General features: G+C 42.3%; 2 protein-coding genes across 4 annotated transcripts in view; both read left to right on the top strand.

Annotated features, from left to right (window-relative positions):
- Positions 1-51: 51 nt before the first annotated feature.
- On the top strand, positions 52-5,905 carry LOC111670608 (organic solute transporter subunit alpha). Of its 2 annotated transcripts, none has more exons than XM_087179626.1 (7): positions 52-547; positions 1,487-1,638; positions 1,732-1,805; positions 1,893-2,051; positions 2,440-2,548; positions 3,611-3,863; positions 4,695-5,905. In XM_087179626.1, the coding sequence occupies exons 1-7, from the start codon at positions 475-477 to the stop codon at positions 5,123-5,125; spliced, it is 1,251 nt and encodes a 416-aa protein (XP_087035752.1). In that variant the 5' UTR covers positions 52-474; the 3' UTR covers positions 5,126-5,905. The 2 variants fall into 2 exon arrangements, with proteins under 2 accessions (XP_087035752.1, XP_023283158.1); XM_023427390.2 differs by having other exon boundaries at positions 56-547; positions 2,437-2,548.
- A 785-nt stretch (positions 5,906-6,690) lies between these two features.
- The window catches only part of LOC111670830 (histone-lysine N-methyltransferase SUV39H1), an 11,131-nt gene continuing 2,778 nt past the window's right edge, over positions 6,691-15,043 (top strand). Inside the window, exons 1-4 of one of the 2 annotated variants that reach the window (XM_023427742.2) lie at positions 6,691-6,861; positions 8,005-8,150; positions 10,614-11,273; positions 12,603-12,749. In XM_023427742.2, the coding sequence (XP_023283510.1) occupies positions 6,843-6,861; positions 8,005-8,150; positions 10,614-11,273; positions 12,603-12,749 (972 nt within the window). In that variant the 5' untranslated portion in view covers positions 6,691-6,842. The remainder of the gene's footprint in view (positions 6,862-8,004; positions 8,151-10,613; positions 11,274-12,602; positions 12,750-15,043) is intronic. The other variant, XM_023427741.2, reaches the window with a different exon arrangement.

Below are 15,043 nucleotides of genomic sequence, written 5' to 3'. Positions count from 1 at the left end.
ACAGTCTTTGAATCTAGACCTGGATCAAGTAGAACCTCTGGATGTGGTAGAACAGGAGATAATGAAATGTCAACTTGGAGCAGAGTCTCAGAGGAAGGTTTCAACATCTCGAGGATCCATGAAGAACTGAGGAACTATCCAGTGTCAAGCAGGTGTTCCTAATAAAGTGATCAGGTGTAAATGTAATGATGTTACCCACGCTGCATAAACATCTTATTTCTTCTGTGTGTGTGTTTTAATGAGATGGATTCCTGGCCTCCTCGAATGGACTTGGACCCCACTCCTCTCACCTATCTAGTCAATCATTAATATCTCCGTGGCTCCGACCAACACGGAAACCACAGGACCAAAGTCTGAGGATCGTCTGATCCAGGGACATGGCGGCTTCATGTGGTGCTGTTCATTCACCTCTTCTCGCTGACTGACTAATGTGTTCCTGTCCATCAGGTGGACACAGAGCAGCGCAGCATCACAATGAGACCTGGAAAAGGGGCCAACTGTAGCTGGATCAGGCCTGAGATCCCTCTGTCCTCACAGATCTTCAGTGGTAAGTAAAGGTCTCTGCTCATCCAGCAGCTCAATATAATCAACAATATACAAATATTCTTTCAATTTTGAACCTGTGTGTTTTTCTGTTAACATTATTTTAGACTCTGAATCGAACTTTACTCACACATAAAGAAGTTTTTTATCACCAAAGTCTGCCCGTCCCTGATGCATAAAGATGCTGAAGAAATTTTTAATGCTTTTATTTCAAAAATCTGATTATTGAAGTTTTACTTTTCTTTTGAAGCTGTCAACGGAAAGACTCCAGTTTATTCAGAAGTTAACTGCTGGACTCTAAACTAAAACCAGGAAGTGAGATCACATCACCTGGTTTCAGCTTCACTGACTCACAGTGTCTTTTAGAACAGATCTTAAGGTTCTTGTACATGTTTTTAAAGTTCTTCACGGTTTGGGACTCACACTGCAGACTCTGTGGTTTTATAATCCTTCACCAGCTCTCAGATCATCTACTGTCAGGCTTTTAAATACACACAGTTTTACACACATATAAATGCAGCAGCTTTTTTTAAAACTATAATCCAGAACTACTAAGGTCTCTAAAAACAATTTTCCTGGAGTTCCATGTTTTCCTGTTTTTTGTTGTTGGGTGCTACTGGTCGGCACAGGTGATTGATTGTTATCATGGTAAAATTGGTCTTCTTAGGCCTGAGTTAGTCTGGGGGTAAGGTGTCTACTGTTTTTGTCTTAAAATGAGTCAGTCTTTATTATAGTGAAACAGTCTGACTAACATTAGACTGATCTATGAGCCAAACAAAATACACACATATATATATATATATATAAATATGTGTGTGTATGTATGTATATGTATACAGACCAGTCTGAGATATGTCTGTGAAACTGGCCCCTGGTGAATACAGTCGACCCCCCACAGTGTGACAGTGTGTGTTGATCATACTGTGTGACTGTCTTCTCTCAGCCATTGAGGATGACCTATGGCTCTTCCTCATCCCGGCGGGCCTGGCTGTTATCATGCTGGGGGTGTTTCTGGAGGAGGTGGGCTTCTTTCTGCGTCACGTCCCCTCGTCCAGACAGAAATGCCTCTACTTATGGATCCTAGGAATGTACCCGGTAACACAGACACACACACACTCCTGCTCTGGGACTCTACAGTGTTGACTGAGTCCTGGTTCCATGTGTCTCAGTGTGTGACTGTTGTTTCAGGTGTTTGCCTTCACCTCCCTGATAGCGCTGTATGTGCCACGTTCCTCCTCGCTGTGTAACTTCATCGCTTCTCTGTGAGTGAACCATCCTCATATGAACCTTGTACTGACACACCGTCACGTCTACACTGGTCTCCACATTGTGTGTGTGCGTGTGTGCAGGTATCACTCTGTGACCTTGCTGAAGTTCATGGGGCTGATCACAGACTTCTTTGGAGGGAAAGCTCGTATGTTGTCCGCTCTGTCTGGACAGCAGGTGTCTCCAGACCCTTTCCCATGCTGCTGCTGCTGCTGCTGTCTCCCAATGGTGGCCATCAACAGGTGCACACCTGTACACACCACACTAACATGAGACTCACAAACTGCACTTTTTCTAGTGTTTTGAATAGATTCAAAAAGATTTTTTGGAGATAACATCTAGTGGACGTCATGGGTACTGCATCTCCAGAGTGCTGTAAGTTGTGATGTTGGCAGGTTGGCCACCTGTCTGTGTCAGGCAGCAGCACAGTGTAGACAGTTATGCACCTACATGGACTAGTTTACAGAGGGTGACAGTATCAACATGAAGCAGAGGTGTACAGGTTGTGTTTTCAGGTTGAATCTGATATTATATTATATATATTACATATATATTGATATTATATGTGTGTGAAGTCTGTGGTGGTCTGTGGTGTGTGGACGCTGAAGCTTCTCCTCTGTTATGCAGCAGCAGCCGTGGCTGGATGATGGCGGCCGTGCTGCAGCTCTCTGTGGTCCGCAGCATCCTGTTCTTCGTCACTCTGGTACTGTGGACAGACGAGCGCTACGCCTACGGTGATGTGAGTCATTTACTCAGACCTGGCCCTGAGCTCGACCTGAGCACCATGTGTTAAGGACTGTGCTGTCATGTGACTCATAATGGAGGGATGAAGGTGAACTGAATCAATATTTAAAACATTGTCAAAATATCAGAAGTTACCAAACTGTGAAAGTAAAACCACATGATGAAAGAACCACAACAACCTGCTTGTTTCTCTTCTCCTTTATTGACTAGTGAAAAAGATGTTTCCATGAACAAGACTGAAAGGGTCAGGAAGAAAAAACAGTCAGGAAGAAAAAAGTCAGGAAGGGAAACCGTCAGGAAGAAGGCTGTTTAACAGTCACATATAGTGATTGGCCAGCTGTCTAACAGAAGGTGTTCAGCTCTGTATGAGTAGATCATAGAAATAGGGCAGGAGGAGAACATGAGGGCAGGAGGAGAACATGAGGGCAGGAGGAGAACATGAAGGCAGGAGGAGAAAATGTCTGCTGGAGGAGAACATGAGGGCAGAAGGAGAACATGAGGGCAGGATGAGAACATGAGGGCAGGATGAGAACATGAGGGCAGAAGGAGAACATGTCAGCTGGAGTTTCACTGAAGCTACATGGCTCATTGAAACTGACAACAACCGAATTCACCTGCTTACCATGAACTCTTCAGGCGACCATCCCTCCAACCTCTATAACCACTGTTTGTCTGTCCTCCTCTGATGTCACTGATATCCATGTACATCAGGGGTCTCCACCCTTTCCCCCTGAGAGCACATTGACTAAATCAAAGGGGCTGAGAGCTCCTCGTGTCTTATATCACTGGTCACATTTATTCACATCAAAACACTCAAACTGATCGAAAGCAAATGAGATCAATTACATAATCTAACAAGTCATCAAAATTCAACATCCAAAAACATGTGAAACTCATATCAGACAAAAATCATGATTCAGTCAGGCTTGAGCACTCATAATTTACTACTCAGTATGACAGATGACCTCTGGAGGTCAGGGTTCAGGTTACCTTCCTCCAAACATCCTCAGATAAGTTGAAAGATAAAATCAGTGGCTACAATCTTCTTGTTTTCCAGGGGGATCCAGTCAACCCTAACCTGTATGTGAATGGCATCATATGTGTGTCCACCTTCGTGTCTTTCTATGGCCACCTCCTCTTTTACAAAGCCACTAAGAGAGCTCTACCTGGATATGGACTGAGAGCCAAGTTCATCTGCATCATTGTGGTGTTGGTGCTGTGTGGCCTGCAGAGCGGCATTTTAGAGACCATGGGTGCTCTGGAGGTGATCCCCTGCACACCACCCTTCTCCGTCCTGGCCAGGTCCCAGTGTAAGTCACAGCACATCTGGCTTCAACCCAACCTCTCCATCTGTAGTTCAGTATCTGGCCTTTCCCAGGTGTTCTATCGACCTCACATTCTAGTTTCAGAAAGACACTTACTGGCTTTCAACTGTGTCCCATGGTCTTCATCAGCTGGACAAAGATTGCAGAGGCCCTTTATATGAACATCTGAGACCATCTTTAAACAACCAGCAGGTCACATGATAACCCCAGCATCTGCTGATGATAAAGCGTGTAGAGCAGATTAAAAAGATGATAAAAAATCTATATATGTATATAGTATATAAACATATGTGTAAAGTACCAATTAAAAGGTCGCACACCTTTATGGACACACACACCTGCATTCACACAGCAGCTCATATTAACCTCTGTGGGAACAGGCACAGAATGAAGAACATTTTTTTTTTACTCTGGGAAGTAAATGAAACTTAAAGTTTCAGGTTTATAAAGTGGAACAAGATCATCTACGGAAGACTTTTTAGAAGACAGACTTTTTAGCATTCTGACTTTAAAAAGTCATAATTTTTTTTTTTTTTCTAATTCTGAGAAAAAAGTCAGAATTTGAAAAAATAAAATAAAATTCACGTAGCCCTAATCCTCTTCCGCCATCATCAAATCCTCAGGTACTAAACTGTTATGTTTTCTAAGAGATGGTGGCATCTTTAATCACTCAGCCGAAGCTAATTCTATATGAATGAAAACAAATGATGCTGTTTGCTTTATTAATGAAATGTCTGTGTTTCAGTACACTGATCTTCTCATGTGATCGCAGTGATAATCACTGACCTATGTGCTGTGTTCTCTGTCCCATCTCAGTGATCTACCACTACTGTGTGATTGTGGAGATGTTCTGCATTGGCCTGTACGCCCGCCACACTTTCCGTAAGGTGGAACCGAGCATGGTGGAGGAGGTGGAGGGGCCCATCGGTGTGTGGCAGATGGACAAAGGCATTCAGACAGATGATGTTCAGACTGTGCATCAGAACCGTGGTGTGTTCTCAGAGGACGCTCGGCCTGGCCGCCGCCTCGTCAGCACTTCCAATCCAAGCTACAGCGAAGACAGTCTGTGCAGGATAGAGCACGCTCCTCTTGATGGTTTCCCCTTCCCTCAGGCCCGAGGTCAGCAGCCAGGCAGACCACATCCAGTGGAGCCCAGGTCTGCAGAGGACCCAGGTGTAGAGCTGACCCACATCACTGTCAGAGCTGATATCAACTATCAGGACTGTAAGGATGTCACTGTGGTTTGACCAACAAACAAAACACTACATAAACCAGGACCAGCATCCTCACTGCTGCCAAGGGCCCAGACTGGATCTGAACCTGGGGCCACTGTAGAAAAGACTGAGCCTTGTTATGTGCTCCACCAGCTGAGCCACTGGAACCTCCCTTTAGCTCACATTTTAACACTGCAGAAAATGTTCATCAATGTAAACAACAGGAGAAATGTTGCTGCTTCTCACTTGTAAACTTCCAGATGTATTTTATATGTTAATTGTTTTGCAGCTGTTGAACACTGCAGCACTCATCTCCAGGGGCTTGGATCGTACCACATTTACACACAGAGCTTTGGACTGAAGTGTTATAATAATAATAATAGATAACAGTTCTGTCTTTAACATCTATATTTGCTGCAGCACACACACACATCTGTTGTGCAAATCACACGTGGTCTTCTCTCAGGACAGAGAATAGATGAATTTACATTTTATATTTGCCCTCACCAGTGAGAACGTGGCTGCTTCTCTCTTTGAACTTGGACAACTTCTTCCACCCTCCAGCCACATTTTTCAAATCCAGAAGCTTTTTCAAAAAGCTTCCAGGTTATTGAATCTGAAAATGTTGTCCCCCTGTTTTAGTGTGAATGAAAATATGTTTATGTTTAAAAATATGTGCATTTCCCCGAACAATCATGTTCACCTGCTGACGTCAGCCATCACTTGTATCCCACTTGGTTGTCAGGTTATATTTATGATCACATGTTGTATTTGTTGAGCTAACGACAACAGAAACAGAAAGAACAACCACAATGTGAGTTTGACTCATTTACTGAAACTGGCTGATCTGAGGGACAGAGGAGGAAATGATTCTATTGAAGCATAATGCGTTCACTGAATTAACAACATAATTAACTCAAAATTCTGAGAATTTTTTTCTTAAATGAAACAGAAAAAGATCCTTTTTTTGTGAATTAATGAGATAATTATCTTGTTAATCTTTTCTTTTAAGTGAAGGCATTACTCTTCCATATGATTCAGCAATTTTCCTGTGTAATCATTTCAGTGAGGACAGAGAACTTTTAAGAAATATACTTTTGATTTTTATTTCACAACCTAAAATTTAATATCATATTCACAGGAAAAGGTCAAGTACTTTGAGACATGTTAATAGTGTATAATTATGTATAGAATTTTACTGTAGCCACTCATTCTAGACAAAGTCTAAAGATGAAAAGATGTGAGAAACTATGAAATATTTTGGACAGTAGGGTGACTGTGTAATGTTTTATTGTCCAATCAGGGCCAGACAAGGAGTACTTTAAAACGTAGCTACCTAAGCACAGTACGTGGGTAACGTGGCTAGTTACAGTCTAGTCTCTATCATTGCACTTCCTTGTGACTCATTAACACATTAACTTGTGTTGTCCGGCATTAGTACTGAGGCGTTTGTAGAGGATTTGTTGATCACGATGAAGGACGTGAACCAGGTCTTCGGCAATCTTTAACCACTTCTGTGGTGTGGTGTGTCGGTGAAACAATGGTCGTACTGACGTTAGTACGGAGCTGCGTAACTTCTTGGTGAATAGGACCCGCTCTGCACGATATCTATTGTCTTCCGGCCGACCCCCCTGAGCCAATGAGAGGGTCGATAAGTGACGCTCATCCAATCAGCAGCCGCTTCAGTGTGTTCTGCAGCACGATCCTCCCACCAGTGTAGATTCTCCTATTTTGGCGGCTGTGCAGAAACATGGCGGAAAATTTGAAAGGTAATTCAAGAGGTCTATATATGACTTTATACGACATTGTACGTCTATTTACTATTGTTATTCGGATTAGTCTCGGTACAGTCACTTTAAAGACATCAAATATCCGCGCTCTCCTGTCGTTCAGGTCACACAGCGTTAAGACCGCGGTGGGTTGTGTATCATGGTGAAGCTAAGTTAGTTGTCGGAAGTGTCGTTAGCTCCTGGTGCAGTTTAACCGAGGCTCTTTAATGACCAAACTCACCGCGTGTGATTCAGTGACTGATTAAAGCTGAGGAGAAGAGTTCAGTCTGCCGTAGGAAGCAGAAATGAAGCAGTTAGTGAAGGTCTACTGCAGTCTGTGCACAGCAGCAGGCTGCGAAGGTTTAGCGGGCAAAACTATCCGACAAGCCCCTCGCGCCATGCAGAGCCACGAAACGTTTAAAGACAAATGAGGGAGAGAATAGACAGAGAAGGGAGGGGGAGAGAGCAGGAATAGCTGTGTATACTGATATATACAAGCATTGTTATTGTGATAATAACAGTGATACCTACAGGTGTAATAATGTTATAAGTAATAATAACAGTAACAGGTTTAGATGACAAAACTATTGAAGTTAAAAGCTACAGTACAGAAGCAGTGTAAATATAAACTAGCTACAGTTGACTCTAAGTCTGTCACATTTGTGTCAGCTGTGGGAAGGAGTTGATGTCATTACTAGTATTAATAACTAAATAACAGCAATATTGACTCTCAGTAGTCTTCACTTATGTTTCTATGAGGGGTATTTATGTGACAGATCTACTCATAATACTGGTTCTTGCCTTGGTTTCCTCAGGAGAGGACATTTTCATCAGGAGATGCTACATATTAAACACTAATTTTTAATTTGGAGTTAAGAGAGCAAGTAGTTTTCTTTTGGTTTACACAAATGTACTGTGCACCACTTAACCGAGTAAGCTTTGTGCTGGTAACGTACTGTCTCAATGCTGCTGTGTGTGTGGTAGGAAGTGAAATTATCAGATTGAAAATATTTTTTTTATTGAGATAAAACGCTGAAATCAGCCATGCATCCAGACAGTGTAAATTTAATGTCTTTAAAGTGGAGCTTGCTGTAGCCTCATTGCATTTGATGCTAACTCAGTCAAAGCAAGTTGCTGTGTCAGATTGCAGTGTGCCCTGTAAGATGTCTTGGGAGGAGCTGGAGGCCCTGTGTCGCAGAGAGAGGCTTCACTGTAAAGAGCTCGGAGTGAACAGAGCCAACGCCAATGAGTATGAGGTGGAGTTCCTCTGTGACTACAAGAAGAGTAAGGTAAAGTGTCACTGAAAAACACATGACTGTTTACAGCTCTACTCACCTGTGGTGGAAGTATTAGGAAGTACACAGTACATAGCCAGTACACTGTAGACGTACCTGAGGTTCTATTATTCTGGTGAGGACTGAAAAACATGGAGTCAGTTGAAGGTAATGATATGAATGTAGCAGCTGGTTAGTTATTCTAGCTAAAACCACGGTATCATTCAGAAATGAGACTGAGGCTGGAAACTGGTTCTTCTAGTTCTTGTTAATGCCTCTTTGCTGTCTTATCCTGCTCTGTCGTGTGCAAAAAATCATTTCTGTGGCCTCATTAATTAAACTGTAGACAAGGATCTATACGGTAAGTCAATGTGCCTTTGCCAAAAATTTGATTTTAAAGGTACTACTACTTTTATCGATACCACTTATCGATCCAGTGCTTTAACAGTTCTCTTATCGGTACTTTTTGTAATTTGAGAAGAAAAAGAAATTAATGCTCAGGCCTTCTATTGTAAATGGTCTGAGCTGCTGCACACTGCAGCGTCTGGACTGGTGAGGACACAGGCACACATGATCTACTTTTCAGATGAATCATACAGATCATGGCATTAAAATGTGATGTATTTAGATATTTAATCTTAAAAGTTCAGTTGCTGCTGTCCAAGACGGTGGAGTTGGAATCCGGTAATGGGACAAGAAGCGGGGAGCAACACGAGGCGGGATGAGACTGGGCTAGCTGGTCAGCAGCAACTGAACTTTCAAATTAATGTACTTCCGTATAGCACCTTATAGATAAGTAAGAGCGCAGTCCAAACAGATACTCCATATGAACTAAGTGTGATTCTCACACTAGATATCTGGGCAGGAGGTGATGACATGATGGAGGAGCTGACTGGAGGAGGTGCAGCTCCAATGTGCTCTCTGCACTTTTTGCTCCAAAAACTCATCAAAAACTAATTCAAATTGCCCTCAGTGGAAAATGGACATGATTTAAAGATGTTGTAAAAAAGATATGTTTATCATCGCACTGTTCTCCAGTTCTATTTGATACAGTCTTTGATTTCCATATGTGATGATACTCAGTTCACGAGTTAATGTGGTTGATAGGGCAGACCTGTGGACTCTAAGCAACAGTAATAAATCACAGGTGTAAACAGTTCAGATTTGGGTTGACCTGTGTCTTTTAAAATGGAGAGGTGTGTATAGAATAATTGCTGGCATACACACCACATACATACATACACACAAGTGTTTACGACAAAGTGAGTATACAGTCTGATTAATGTTTGACCGACCTGGGTCACAGTTGTCTACAGGTGCACACATTCTCCAACACATTTGTTTTTATAAACAAATAAACTTCCAACTCATTAGTGGGAAGTGGCTTAAGCATCTTTCAAGCCATGTTTATAAGTACACAACAGTTCTACACGAGTCTTATCTGTTGTCCCTTAGAGACCTTTTGTCTAAAGTCAAAGTATCTGAAGGGTAAAAGTTTGCATTGATATGCTATTGTACAGCTGTTCTATTAAATCATTATAATGAACAAGTGTTTTTCTTTTGCCTGTGTAAGATGTTGAATATTGGTACATTTCTTTGACATGTAATATCCCAGGAATACTTAGGAGACTTTTTAATAAGGGGCGCATTAAGATTACATGTTAACTTCCAAGCCATTTCAACCCAAAACTATCTGTTAGTTAAGAGCCAGTTTGAATACAACACAACAAATAATATTTGAACAACAGGAAAGTGAAACTGAAACACTTACTACACAGACTCTCTGTTTCATTGTGACGCACACAAATCAAAATGGCTGCACAGAGATAAACACAGTCAGAATGTATTGAAAACCCACTATATGCTTTTTATCAAACCCAATGCTGTGTTTTTTTATAACAATTTCACATTGTTCCAAATAACAGTCTTAACATCCTCTGAGACAATACACTATTTTCCAGACTGTATATACTATGGTGATAATCACTGTAATATTTCTGCTTGTATTAGACCATTGTGAGCTATGCGGGTCATTGCAGATCATTCCAGCTCATTGTAGGTCAAGCAGGAGTCGGGCTACTTTATGATGAGAGTGGATGTTTTTCATATTTTGCTGAAGAACCCTGGATTGTTGTGTATTTAATTTTCCATAAAATGTTCAGTTTTATCGACATTGCTTTCCCCAGGCCTAAGACAATTATAAACCACCTGCTGCTACAGTCTGAAGTCTCCTGTAGTCTTGTTACTCTGCAGGTTGACAGAGCTGTAACTGGTATTCATGGGTGGAGACTTTTTGCTGCTGAGGTTTAAGACTATGAGACTAACAGGCAAAGAAAGACCAGATGCTGAGAATTTATTATATAATGAGAAAAAGTGAATTAGTCCAGTACAGACATAAATCAAACCTTAAACCTTAAAGTCTGGTCAGTGTTGACATAGTAAATGATGTCTCCTCCTAATTCAAGTTGTGTGTTTCAGGAGGAGGAGTTCTACTTGGTGAAGTGGAGGGGGTTCCCCGAGTCGGACAACACATGGGAACCCAAGAGGAACCTCAGATGCCCCAAACTGATGAAGCAGTTCCACCTGGACCTTGATCAGGAGCTGAGGCGCCACAAGAGACGCTGCATCCCTAAAAAGCTTGATAAGGAGTTGACCTCAGTCCTCATCCAGAAAGCCAAACTCCGTCAGTGTCTGCAGCGCTGGGAGGCCCATTTGAACCACACTCGCAACCACCCAGGTCGCATTTTTGTCATGAATGAAGTGGACCTCGAGGGCCCCCCAAAAAACTTCACCTACATCAACAACTACAAAGTAGGCCAGGGCATAGTGTTGGATGAGATGGCTGTTGGCTGTGAATGTAAGAACTGTTTAGACGAGCCAGTGAATGGGTGCTGCCCCGGGGCCTCCTTTCACCGTATGGCCTACAACAATAGGGGGCAGGTTCGGATCCGGGCGGGACAGCCCATTTACGAGTGCAACTCTCGATGCAACTGTGGCCTTGATTGTCCCAACAGAGTGGTGCAGAAGGGCATCCAGTTTGACCTGTGCATCTTTAAGACGGAGAATGGCAGGGGATGGGGTGTCCGCACCCTGCAGCATATCAAGAAGAACACATTCGTCATGGAGTACGTAGGAGAGGTAAGACCTGGTCCAAGACTTTCATCATCAGGAAAGTCTGTTTGTGTAAAGTGTCTTTCTAATCATCAAAGACACTTTCTCCTTTCATAACATGTCATTGCTGAAATGGTCAAAAGTAACATCTGTGTCATTGAAACTTTAGTGAAAGGTGTCATTGTCATGTGATGTTTGTATGTCAGTATGACATCATTAAATCTTTTCCGTCTTTTTTTGCTGAGAACCAAACGCCTCACGTGAGAAACAGGCTTACTGCTGAAACTAGATGACACAGCGCTGCAGTAAGGCTTGTGATGATTCATTTTGGCTAGCATTGAAAAATAGCCTGTGTTTTACAATTCATTTAGAAAGTCTTCAGACCCTTTCTCCCTCATCAATCTACACTCAATCCCTCATAATGACAAAGAGAAAACAGAATTTTAGAACATTTTGAAAAAGTTTTAAAAAAGACTGTCCACATGACTACATTTCATTTTAAAACGTAGCTTTCGAATTAAAACCATCTGCTTCCAGAATATCCTACCTGAAAACACATATACCTGAGCAATCGCCTGCACTGAGCATGTGCAAGTGATTGTAAATGAACAACAGCTGCTAGCAAAGACAACAAGGTCAGTAACACTGTAATTCATTATCATGTTGTATTCACTGCTGGTGTCCAGGCTGATGAGAGCTAATCAGGAGAGACCGTGGGGGTCTCTGTCATCATTTCCAAAGGTCAGAGTTTTCAAAATAAAACACAACCCCAGATTTTTCAAAGTAAAACAAAACCCCTGAGTTTTCAAAATTAAATGGGGCTGACAGTTTCCAAAAGTCTGTTTTCATGGCTCGAAAACTGGAGTAGTGGATGGAGGAGGAAAGGTAGAAACAGATGCGTTTTAAAATGAAAACGTAGTAGTGTGGACTGGACTTAGATTCAATAGTGAGTTCTATTTTTTTTCCACTTTATAAATTTAGGGCTGTTTCTGCTGCCACCTCTACTTGTTCTTTTATCTGCTGTGCTCAACAGGTTTTGAAAATGTATACAATTGTTTGTGGCTGAGGCCTTAACCTCAGCATCCTGATTTTGAATCCAGCCTGATCCCTTTGCTGAATGCCCCTCTCGCTTCCCCGTCTTCTCTCTACTTTATTTAATGAAGCAAAAATGCCAAAAAGAATCTTAAAAACAGAAAATTGTTTGTGGCTGAGCTTGTGTGTACTGATATTGAAACTATTAGGAAAATCATACATGTCTCTTTGAGTTTTTTAAGTAATGGTCATGTTTGTGTTTTATTGAAAATGACATGTTGCATCGCAGCACTGGTTCTGTCCATCCTGTCTGGTTTCCTCCAGATCATCACAACAGATGAAGCAGAGAGGAGGGGTCACATATACGACCGCCAAGGCTCTACATACCTGTTTGACCTGGACTACGTGGAGGACGTGTATACAGTGGATGCTGCTCATCTCGGCAACATCTCCCACTTTGTCAACCACAGCGTGAGTGTCTTCAAACTGTATAGAACATACTGCAGGTAGCTCGGGTCAAAGGTTGGGCCTACACTCTGTGTATGCAGGTCATTCAGAAAGTCTGCAGACCATGACTTTATTCACATGTTGTTGTGTAGAAATAATTTAAATCAGTCTACACTCTGTACTTCATAATGACAAACAGAACTGAATTTCTGTAAATGTATTAAAAAGTAAAAACTGAAATATAACATTGACAGAAGTATTCAGACACTTTGTCTCAAGTTCCTCCATTTCTCTTGAAGTGTTCTAGTTTGAATTGGTTTTAGTATGATGAGCTCTATATGAAGCCCTGAACTTCTGGGCCGACCCAGTTCTCTGCTGACTTGCATGTGTTTCTATACGTACTACAGTCAGGCGTATGTGTAAACAGACACATTCCAAACACGCACACATACACACACACACACACACACACACACTAGAATACATGATAAAAACTTGTTCTGGGTAGCTTCTCGTGTGGCTAATCGTGGTCACTCACTGCTGGATTACAATACACTGTAGTTTTTGGGAATATTGACCAGCGCCATTGATAGCACAAGACTCTTGTGGGCACTGATATTTCTGCAGTTTAGCATTTTTGGAATTTGTCTCAGCTAATGGACACAATCTCCCCAATGGCCTGCAAATCACATACTCCAGAGACTTATTGCTGCAGCTAAGACTTCATCCCCCAAACCATTACCACAGACATGTTTCCAGAGGAAATACTACACAAGAACTCCTCCAACCAAGAGGATTCTTCTCACAGCAAAAAGAAGGTAACTAGAAGGGGAAAGAGAAAGGGTGGGATTAAAGCCACACTTAAACAAGAGTAAACAACGACCGCTCCCCTCAGTCATCTTGGCTAATGTGCGCTCCCTCCGCAATAAAACAGACAAACTACAAGCCAACATTAATCACATGTATGTGGTTAATGACTGCCTCCTTTCTTGCATCCACTGAAATGTGGTTAAATAAGAACAATGACAATGACATACTGCACAGATGGCTATGTGCCCCCTAAGACTTGACCAAGATAATGAGCTCACAGGAAAACAACATGGCGGTGGTGTGTGTCTCTATGTAAACACACGCTGGTGCTCAACGGTTACAGAGGAACTGTGCACCACTGGCATCCAACTCTTCACCCCTTCTATCTCCCCAGGGAATTCCCTCGGTTTCATTCTGGTTTACATCCACCTCAGAGCTAATGCAGCCACAGCACATATCAAGAGAACATTAGACAAATTCAATCAAGGTGATTTTAATCACTGCTCAGCTGACAAATCGTTAAAAAACCCAGCTGGAGGCAACCATCTCCTTACTCAAAGCCCGAGATTCTGCCCTCAGCCGGCCTGTCACTGGGAGGTGGGGCTACACTACACAGCACACAGTGCTTCTGTGACACAGACACCAGAGTGTTAACCACAGGTGAACTGTTTCGAGGTGAACGGTGATTTACTGATTATGTATTTTTAATGAAAATCGGCTGATTATGATTGGCGGCCGATCAATTGGGGCATCACTACTCAAGACGACCAAAGAAAGCACAGCACTTGGTCCAGACAACATCAGAGGCCGTGTCATGTGGTACTGTGCTCAGCAGTTAGGGGGCGTGTTTCAACTCCTGCTTCACAGCTCCTTGGCAAGCAGCACAGTCGCCCAGCTGTGGAAACACATTTATCCCCATAAAATGGTGATAATTGAATCCTATTATCGACCAGGCCAATGAAAAGTGAGACATTGGACACTCAGTTTTTCAGAAGGACTTCAGATTGTGCGTTTGTGCACATGTGAACAGTTCAAATAATAAAGAATAATATAATAAATATATATATATCTAAATACATACAAAATACAAATATGTGTCCGTCCGTTGCCCACAATCAAAACAGTGACGGCGCTGCAGGATGCATAACTCACAACCTCAATTATGTAATACTAGTGGGAAGTCTACCTCATCAGGTCCACAACATATGGATGTAGTGGTTCTGCAGGTCCTGGTCTGTGTTGCTGTCTCTCAGTCCCTGGTGTGCTCTTGTTGTGCTTACTGCTCTCCCACTTGTAGTACAGACCGTCTGTGCAGTCTCAGATACTGGGCAGCCTGTGGATTGATGCTGAATCTTGGTCAGATGATGAAATTTGTATCTCGCTCACCCTCAGACTCTTAATGTCTCCTTAAGTAGATGATCCTGTTGGGTTTCGGGATGACTTGCAGCATTCTCCTTAACACCACCCTGTATGTGTGTGTGTGTGTGTGTGTGTGTGTGTGTGTGTGG

This window comes from Seriola lalandi, unplaced genomic scaffold (genome assembly GCF_002814215.2).
Source record: "Seriola lalandi dorsalis isolate HSWRI2012SDOR001 ecotype SW California unplaced genomic scaffold, Sedor1 jcf7180002054861, whole genome shotgun sequence".
Classification (NCBI taxonomy): domain Eukaryota; kingdom Metazoa; phylum Chordata; class Actinopteri; order Carangiformes; family Carangidae; genus Seriola; species Seriola lalandi.
This window is presented reverse-complemented; position numbering and strand designations above follow the sequence as displayed.

Excerpts from the sequence above, each read along its gene's own strand:
- LOC111670608 (XM_023427390.2), top strand. The coding sequence starts at position 475 with ATGAGACCTGGAAAAGGGGCCAACTGTAGCTGGATCAGGCCTGAGATC. Across the intron at positions 1,639-1,731 it reads GGATCCTAGGAATGTACCCG|GTGTTTGCCTTCACCTCCCT; the intron begins GTAACACAGACA and ends CTGTTGTTTCAG. Across the intron at positions 1,806-1,892 it reads TGTAACTTCATCGCTTCTCT|GTATCACTCTGTGACCTTGC; the intron begins GTGAGTGAACCA and ends GCGTGTGTGCAG.